Source organism: Amblyomma mixtum, chromosome 4, assembly GCF_055824585.1.
Source record: "Amblyomma mixtum isolate Tamu chromosome 4, ASM5582458v1, whole genome shotgun sequence".
In the NCBI taxonomy this organism is placed as follows: Eukaryota; Metazoa; Arthropoda; class Arachnida; order Ixodida; family Ixodidae; genus Amblyomma; species Amblyomma mixtum.
In genome coordinates this window covers 64,242,512-64,252,156 of record NC_143015.1, presented here as the reverse complement: position 1 = coordinate 64,252,156, position 9,645 = coordinate 64,242,512, and the positions used below count along the sequence as shown (strand labels likewise).

The window sequence follows — 9,645 nt, the reverse complement described above, 5'->3', positions numbered from 1 at the left end:
ATAAGAGGCACCTAATATCGCGAGCTTGCATCGGCGGTAGGTCAGAAGCGATCATGTCAGGGTAGTCGTCCGTTGGGTTCACTGTTGATGGGGCCGCAGGCAACCGGCATTGCTGAGTGGAAGGTAAGCAGCTGTCCACCACTGATATCACACATTCGGCAGCAGGGCACAGCGTGGCGAGTGAGATGCCTTGCGGGAGCGGTTGGATGGATGAACCAAAGTTCAGGACAGGAAGGTACGCGCGGTTGGCCGACAATGTAAATACAATGTGTGGAAGCGCAATGCTGCGCGTCAGGGCGACGTCAAGTTCCGCAGTGACTACGTAGTGACCATCAGGTACAGGGGAACAGATGAGAAAGAAATGTAAGTTGCGGCTTGAGGCGGTAGACGAACAAAGTCGACAGCACAAAGACTGTATAACTGGGGACGGCGACTCAGCAGAAAGAGGAAGGTCAAGCTGAACAACATTAGTGGCGCAGTCAATGAGGGCTGAATGCTCAGACAGGAAGTCGAGGCCAAGAATGACTTCATGAGGGCACTGGTCTAGAACAGAGAACAGAATGGATGTATGGCGGCCGGATATGGTCACACGGGCTGTGCATAGTCCAACAACATGAGGCGTTCCGCCGTCGGCAACGCGGAGAACGGCTTTGGGTGCAGGGGTCAGTACTTTTCGGAGGCGGCGTCGTAGGGCTGAACTCATGACAGATACATGCGCGCCTGTATCGATCAGGGCTCTCACAGGCACTCCATCGACATGAATGGCGAGCAAATTATGGTGTGCACGAAGGGCTAATCGAGGATTTTGGGACTGGGGCTGTACTGCAGCATAACCTCCAGATACTGCAGCGTCTAGTTTTCCGCTTGCGAGAGTCCGTAGGGGCCAGGAGAGGAGCGACGGCATTGGGGCGAACGAGACTGTCGACGCAGGGGGGACGGGGAGCGGCTGGAGCGGGGAATCTGGCCGTCGACTGTAGCACCGTGCTGGGCTTGAGGGGGCGTGTAGTGGCTGGGCTGTTCGTCGTCGCGATGGGAGCTGAGAGGACGGTATGTGCTGCGACGGGACCAATAATTTCGACAGTGGCGGGAGATGTGGCCAATACGGTGGCAATGGAAACAAATGGGCCTGTCGTCGGTTGTCCGCCAGTCGTTAGGGTTTCGGCGACGTGGAGTGAAGTACGAAGGTCGTCCAGGAGCAATCGCAGTGATTTCGGGTGGTGGTGAAGACCGTACAGGGCTGACGGGCTGGAAACCAAGGTTTGCAAACTCTTGGCGGACGACAGCTTGTACCAGAGAGATGGTAGGCAAGCGGTTGTCGCCATCATGTAGATGCAGGGGGGCAGGGGACATAGCTTCGAGCTCGCGTCGGATGATGCGGGTCACATTTTCTGGGGGCGCTGAAGTTTCCCTGTGTCGCAGGTCTTCACATGAAGAAGTCGCAGCCGTGTTGGGGAGGCGTGTGTACGGCTGGCTAATACGCCTGCTTTTGGCTTCCTCGAAGCGTCGACATTCCTTAATAATTCCGTCGACTGTAGTGCAGTTCTTGTATACGAGCAAGTTGAAGGCATCGTCGGCGATTCCCTTCAACACGTGGCCGACTTTGTCAGACTCGGGCATGTTGGCGTCAACTTTGTGACAGAGGGCCAGCACATCTTGAATGTACGACACATAGGACTCCGTAGATGTTTGAGCTCGGGAGGCGAGGTCCTTCTTAGCAGCAAGTGTTCGGCCAAGCGGCGGTCCAAACAATTCGCGGAGTTTCTCTTTGCACACGTCCCAGCTGGTTAGATGGTCTTCGTGGGTCTCATACCAGACCCGGGCAGTGTCTTTTAGGTAGAATATTACATTTGCGAGCATAAGGGTCGGATCCCAGCGGTTGTAGGTACTCACTCGCTCGTACATGTTGATCCAGTCGTCGACGTCAGTGTTGTCGGTACCAGAAAATGTCCCAGGGTCACAAGGGGGAGAAAGAACGAGTGATGTCATGGCCGGGGCTGAGGTTTGCTGGGAGGCGTCTTGGGTCATGATGAGGGAAGGCAACTGGCGGCCGCTGCGGAGCTCCGTCGTTGGTAGACGTAGGGGAAAGCCGCACCTCCACCAAATATGTTGCGGGAAAGAATATATTTACAAATAGGAAAGAACAGCTGCTAGCGGCACCGAGAACACAGTCCGAACTTCGTTGTCGTCTTCTACTCTTCCCACGCTCTTGGTCGTCGTCGTCGTCTACCCGCTTTAAGGAGTTGCAAGCTGAAAACCTACATGGTTTTCACCAGGATATTTTGCCCTTATTGCTTTCACCATGCAGGCGGGCAGGGGCCTTCTGTTGTGGCACCCAAGCCGCCCCCACAGCCAGAGCACACACTGCCTGTAGGCAGCAAACCGGTAGTGCCTGAAACAATGCCAATGATTAGATGTAGCAAGCAGTACACAGGATGAAGTTGATCAGATGCGCATCCAAGTCGGGAGGGGACAGAATGTTCTGACCCCTAGCCGCCTCCTAATTTTTTTAATTCAGCCAGAAGAGTGCCTGTTCTGCATATTTACTCATTTGAACCAAAAACAATCATTCCTGTAACTACACTAAACAATGGTGACTTGAGTAAGCATGCACACCAAGGTTGAGGCCCAATGTTCACTCTTTTCTAGATGTCTCAAGCTGACCTCCCTTGTTGTTGCTAGTGGCTCTTTATTGATAATAAAAAAAATAACAATGGAAGCTAACGATGTTGCTAGCCGCGGCATCTGCCATCCAAACCTGAGCTGCGGCTAGCGAGAATAAAAGGACAGGGAGAGGGAAAGAAAGGGGGGAGCGATAGTAAGAAAGGATAGGTGTTGGGCGGCAATATACACTTTGTACAATTCCATATATGGGAACCAAGTTCTACAACTCTGCTAAATGCTCCAAAAGCACACTTTTCATCACACTTACTAGTATTTATGTTATCACTGCAACTAAGGAAATTTATATATATAGGTGCCAGAAGCCCACTTCTGATAGGACAATCTCCTTTGAAATTTCGAATTGGCTCAGCAGTTGCTGCCAACTGCAATAAAGATAAATTTAAACCAGCCAAAATCCCGACGTACCTGAACCCGGACATGTATTAGACTAGCAGTCAATAAGGTCTGCCTTATTTTCAGCCGTTCCTGAAACTGTAAATAAGGTTCCTTTTTCTGAAAATGACAGCATGTAAGGTAAAAAAAGGTTCCATGCTTCTTATGCTATATAGCTCGTAATCTAATTCCTGAAAGGAGAATGAGTCTGTCTCCTGCACAGTAATGGGCTTTGTCAGTGCAAACTATCCTGATCCCATTTGTTTGCGCAGTGGACAGCTGCAGTCTTTTGCAGTGGTTATGGCCATAGCACACCGTGATTCCGCACTGTATACGAAGTTTTAGGCATTCTCTGTCGTTTTTTTTAAATAGAACAGCACCGCATGCGTATGCGCTTTAGATCGCACTGTGGTCAATAAACGTAGTTGAAAGAGCTAGCACCGGTAGCGTTATTACGCAATCCGTGAAGCTTGCAGTTGTACTTACTCGTTCGCGGTGTCGCCCATGCCTGGCTGCCGGTAATGCCGCATGTTTAAATATGCAAGCTGCAGCACACCCTCGTCCAGGCAAAGATACCCGAACTCGGGGTGCGCTGTGATGCAGTTGTGTCCCGGCTGCTTTTTAACGGCGGCCGGGCATTCCCGGCAGCAGACGTTCTCGATGGCTGTCGGCATGGCAGCGCAGCCGTCGCACTGGCACCTTCGCAGAAAACGGATGTCAGCGATGCGTGCCACGAGCATAATAGAGTTCATATCACTCACCAGTCCATGTTTCCCACTCGTTGCCAGCCGTCCTCGGAGCCATCGGCGTCCGAGTCTTCGTCCGTGGTACGGCCGGACGGATGGCCACTGCTGCTATCTTCGGCCGTATCGCGCAAAGGCGTACTATCGTAAGAGATGGCGCCTAAATCTGCCGTCCGCCGAAGAATCTCTCTTTCAAGCTCTGTGAGATCGTCGATGTCCATCTCATCGGTTTACAAAAACACAAATGGCTGAACGTAGTTCGGCCAACAACGTGCGCATTTTCAAAAAGTCACTCCGCGTATTACTACGTATTACTCCGCCGATGACGGAGCGGCAAGCCTCCACGGAACTGGCTGAAAGGCACTCGACGCGTTGGTAGACTCCGCCCATCGTATGAGGCCGAATTCAAAAAAAAAAGGCGGGAGCCGGACGTTAATTAGATTTAATTGAGGAAATCGGCCACACAGGGCAATAAGTCGATGCTCCTAAGAATGCTGGGAACGTGTACATCAAGTTCCCGCGGCAAAAAGACATGTTCAGAATCCTCTTCAGTGCACCTTTAAGTTCTCCTATTGCTCCAGTGCCGCGTTTCTGCTGCAACATTCTGAACGCAAAACGCAGCAGCGCACATCTGTCAATACCGCCACGTAGCTGAAAGCACAAGTGAGGTGTCCACTGACCCAGGGCGCCAGTTAAGTGCTCCTATTGCTCCAGTGCCGCGTTTCTGCTGCAACATTCTGAACGCAAACGCAGCAGCGCACATCTGTCAATACCGCCACGTAGCTGAAAGCACAAGTGAGGTGTCCACTGACCCAGGGCGCCAGTTAAGTGCTCCTATTGCTCCAGTGCCGCGTTTCTGCTGCAACATTCTGAACGCAAACGCAGCAGCGCACATCTGTCAATACCGCCACGTAGCTGAAAGCACAAGTGAGGTGTCCACTGACCCAGGGCGCCAGTTAAGTGCTCCTATTGCTCCAGTGCCGCGTTTCTGCTGCAACATTCTGAACGCAAACGCAGCAGCGCACATCTGTCAATACCGCCACGTAGCTGAAAGCACAAGTGAGGTGTCCACTGACCCAGGGCGCCAGTTAAGTGCTCCTATTGCTCCAGTGCCGCGTTTCTGCTGCAACATTCTGACCGCAAGCACAACAGCGCACATCTGTCAATACCGCCACGTAGCTTAAAGCATAAGTGAGGTGTCCACTGACCCAGGGCGCCAGTTAAGTGCTCCTATTGCTCCAGTGCCGCGTTTCTGCTGCAACATTCTGACCGCAAGCACAACAGCGCACATCTGTCAATACCGCCACGTAGCTGAAAGCACAAGTGAGGTGTCCACTGACCCAGGGCGCCAGTTAAGTGCTCCTATTGCTCCAGTGCCGCGTTTCTGCTGCAACATTCTGAACGCAAACGCAGCAGCGCACATCTGTCAATACCGCCACGTAGCTGAAAGCACAAGTGAGGTGTCCACTGACCCAGGGCGCCAGTTAAGTGCTCCTATTGCTCCAGTGCCGCGTTTCTGCTGCAACATTCTGAACGCAAACGCAGCAGCGCACATCTGTCAATACCGCCACGTAGCTGAAAGCACAAGTGAGGTGTCCACTGACCCAGGGCGCCAGTTAAGTGCTCCTATTGCTCCAGTGCCGCGTTTCTGCTGCAACATTCTGAACGCAAACGCAGCAGCGCACATCTGTCAATACCGCCACGTAGCTGAAAGCACAAGTGAGGTGTCCACTGACCCAGGGCGCCAGTTAAGTGCTCCTATTGCTCCAGTGACGCGTTTCTGCTGCAACATTCTGACCGCAAGCACAACAGCGCACATCTGTCAATACCGCCACGTAGCTTAAAGCATAAGTGAGATGTCCACTGACTAAGGGCGCCAGTTAAGTGCGGCTCCTTTCCGGTCCTGAGTTTTGCGTAGAGATGAAAGTTGATGATTATGTGCGCTGCACATCGCGAGAATATGGCAGTTTGTAATTTTAATTTATTTCATTTTTTAATGTTCTGAGCTTTTTTCAGTCGCCGCCTGTGTCTTGGCCAATCCCCCGCTGTGGTTACGCCTCATTATCTTCTTGAGGACAAGTTTAACACGCAGCATTATCGACTGCGGCGATACCGCAGTGCTCTCGTGCAATCAATCACCAGCGAAGTTGATTTCTTCACGCCGCAGATGGAAGTTGATAAAGTCGAAGATATGCAATACACAGCGCGATACTGTCGCTGTTCGCGAGACTGCTCCGGTGAAGTGATGGTCCCGGGTTTGATCCCCGGACCAGGACGAATTTTTCATTAACTTTGAAGTTTCTGAGAAAGCTGTATAGCTTTCCCCTGTAGCCGTATGGCTGCCCTCGGGTGGATGTCAATGAGCAATTACTGCTTTATAATAGTTTACTCTATGATGGCTTCTTTGATGTGGACCGAAGGAAAGTTCTGTGCATGTACAGTTGGTTGATCAAGTGTTCTAGCAACTCAAAGTTCGTCTAAAAATCCAATAACGTCTAAATAACGCAATTAGAGTATGATTTAACGTCACTGCTAGCTGTAGCAGTCTAAAAAACCTAATATAGAGTCCAGTGTCAGTGGCACTAAGCTGACAGACTGCATGCATTCTCCAAGGCGCACACGTTGATTGGCGTGCGTTGGACATTCGAAGAGGATATGAAGTACAGTCTCAATTGAGCTGCAGTTATCACAATAGACTGTCTGCTGGCTTGAAATGGTTTTCTAGACTGTTCGGAAGTGCAACAATAAAACAGAGGCGATGAGAAATTGCTTCTAGATGGTACGGAAGCCCCAGTGGTAGTCTTGATTTGAGCTGTGGGTCGATGGTATTGAGATAGGGGTACCGATGCCTTGGCAAGATTTAGAGGCGGTTATTTTCATCCTGGGTATATTGTTTGGCGAGTTGGGATGCATCTGATTTTGTGAAGAAGATGCGCACGCATATAATTACGGCGCTGTAGACCTTTGTGGGTCCTTCGTCTGCTCTCACGTTTGCCAGGATTCCGGAATGAGCTGGATTCCATGAAAAAATTATACAGTGGCCTTCAGCAACAGCGAAGTGGTGCAAGTATCCAATGTCATGGCATATTGGCTGGTGGTTTGCTCTCTTTAGTAGGTTGGACAAGATTTGTAGCGCTCCATGAGAGTCCTTGGTTTTTGAAGATCATCCAACGTCTTGGGTTACGGCGCAAGATATAGGAGACTGCTGCCTTTATTCCTCATAGCTCTGCTGTGGTGGAGGACGTCCTTCGCTGTATGCACCATGTAAACTTTTGGCCTAATCAGGGCACATAAAGGCCGCTTAATGAGGAGTTATGAGAAGTTGACCCATCAGTGACGATGTGTGTGTCTTGCGAATACAGCTCAGATGAGTGGACCAGAGCTGTTTGTAGCAGCACAGCCTACGGCATGCCATTCCTCGCAGTGACACTCGGTATTAACTGCCTGATTTCAAGGGGTGAGAGTGTGCAAGGAGGAAAAGTAGGAGCCAGTAGTTTACGTGGCTGACTGGTGGCAGGAAGGTGCCATAGCTGCACAGCATGACCAAAGCCGGAATTGCTGTTGGTTATATGAACTTGATGGCAGGAAGTGTTTCTTCCCTTGAAGTACATAACGTAAATGGGTTAGAACCTTTACCTGCGCGGCGATGACTTCGAGCTGCAGACATCCTGCTTCCGCAACTGTTCCCGAGGTGGAGCAGCTCTTCGAGAAGACGATACAGCTCCGCAGGCAAATGTGCCGCGGTGCTCCAGCGTCCTATTATTTGATGGAGGCATTTTCTGCAAAATCGGCAAACTATGGCACAAAAGATCAGCTACGTAGGCCTTATGAAGGAGAACCATAGAGCAACAATTGCAGCCCCAACGTGTTACAGCCGTAAATTTAATGATTTGTGATGCTATACTACTATTCTCGCATGGAGTTTTTAACATGAGGTGTCCAAGAGAGGTTTCGGTAGATGACAATACCGAGGAATTGTTGGGTGCGTACGTAGGGTGGCAGCTTCTTACCAAGAAGGAGCGAATATTGAGTCATTTTTTTTCCTGGTGAATGCTATGGCAACACTTTTTTCTGGGGAGTGATGAAGTCCTCGGGGACCCAGTTAAAGAAGCGGCAAGGCAAGGTAGACTGCCTGCTAAGCTAATAAATAACAATGCTGATATGTTAATAAATCAGCTGTTGTATATGTTTATTCACTATCTAGCAAGTTGGGTGTATCCATATACAAAGTAAGACCGTGCGAATGTCGTAGTAGGCTTTAAAGTCCATGCACAATCCACACTATTCAGTTACAGGCTGATACAACTGTTCAGGGCTATTAACAAGGCACTTGAAAAACTGTTTGCAGACGAATGTAGAATTTCTTAAGTAACTAAGCCAACATCTACACTTCTCCTTCCACGGCAACCCTCTTCCTCTTTCTGGGGTAACTACGCTCCAGTTGGTTCCCAGGGCCACCACCTACCTATTGCGCCTTCTGCTCTCGCTATACCTTCCTGGTTCCACGGTAGTCATCCGTAGCTTAAGGATTTCTCAGCTCACGCCACACCCTCCTCCTTCCATGGTAGCCACCTTCCGGATGGTAACCGCTGTGACCACCCACTGGATACGCCTTGCCACACTCTCGCCATGGTCTCCTCCTTTCATGCAACCCTTCTTCTTCCACGGTAACCCTCCTCGTCCTTCCACGGTAGCTACCGTGCGGATGGTTTCCGTGGCAACCACCGACTGGTTGCGCCTTCTTATGCCCTCCCCATACCTTCCTCCTTCCGGGGTAACCATCCAAGATTCCATCGCTCTCGCCGGTCCGTCCTTCTTTAGTGGCAACCACCTTCCGGACTTTTCCAGGGATAATCCCTCTCCGGTTACGGCTTCCTACTCTCTCGCTATGAAGCTTTCTTCTACTGAAACTTTCCTCGTTCTCCCAAGATAATTGTCTGCTGTTTCCGAGGCAACCAGCGACCGGTCGCGCATTCTGACACTCGCCGTACCCTCCTCCTCTCAGAGTGACGTTTCTCCAGTTGCGAAATCCTCCTCTCTCCTGATATCCTTCTGCTTACTCCGCAAGCACCATCCAGACAGTACTTGTGATAACCACATATCAGTTGCGGATTTCTCCGCACATATCGTACCTTAATCCTTGCACTGTAACCACCCCTAATAGGTTCCTATGGCAACGCACCCACCGGTTACACCTACGCCTACAACGTACTCTGACATGCTACTAATATGAAGCGCTACCCAGGATCGAAGTTTAACAGCCATAGCTGCAGATGTAATACAATATGGAGCATGGTGATCATGCTCCACCTGATGGCCCTTCCCATTCAATGGATACTTCCGTCCGTCCGTCCGTCCGTCCGTCCGTCCGTCCGTCCTTTATTCCAAAGTTTAAGGGGGCATATACTGCGGAGTACAGAAGTGTTGTGCCATCGAAAGTAAGGAGAAACTCATCGACGCCTTTGGCTGCGGAGGGTTCCAAAAACCCCCGTGGAGCTAGCGCTATACAATCTTAACTTTTCAAGCATGTAATTAAACTTCCTGAAAGGCGCCTTCGAAGCGCCGTGTAGTGGCAAAAACTCGAACTATGTCTAGGATTGCGCACAGCGCGGATGCTTTGTGATCCATTGCCGGCTAAAAAGAGACCGCAGCCAGCTTGTTTTATTGAAAGAATTGTAAGTTCTCAGTACGTTCCAATATATCAGCGATTTCATGATGTGCTCCTCCTGAGGTGATTTGACGGACGAAAAAGGAGCAAAGGTTGGGAGTATGTTCGAAAAGTGACAAGGAGGACGAGAACATACTTTTCAAATGCCATAAATAGAGAAACTGTAGTAGTTACACTTCT

At 50.4% G+C, this 9,645-nt stretch overlaps 1 protein-coding gene across 1 annotated transcript; it reads right to left on the bottom strand.

The window, feature by feature from the left end:
• Nucleotides 1–2,232: 2,232 nt before the first annotated feature.
• Nucleotides 2,233–4,019, bottom strand: LOC149346626 (uncharacterized). Its single transcript, XM_089541401.1, has 2 exons — nucleotides 3,541–4,019; nucleotides 2,233–2,389 (listed from the first exon to the last, which is right to left on the bottom strand). The coding sequence occupies exons 1-2, from the start codon at nucleotides 3,804–3,806 to the stop codon at nucleotides 2,233–2,235; spliced, it is 423 nt and encodes a 140-aa protein (XP_089397527.1). The 5' UTR covers nucleotides 3,807–4,019.
• Nucleotides 4,020–9,645: the final 5,626 nt, after the last annotated feature.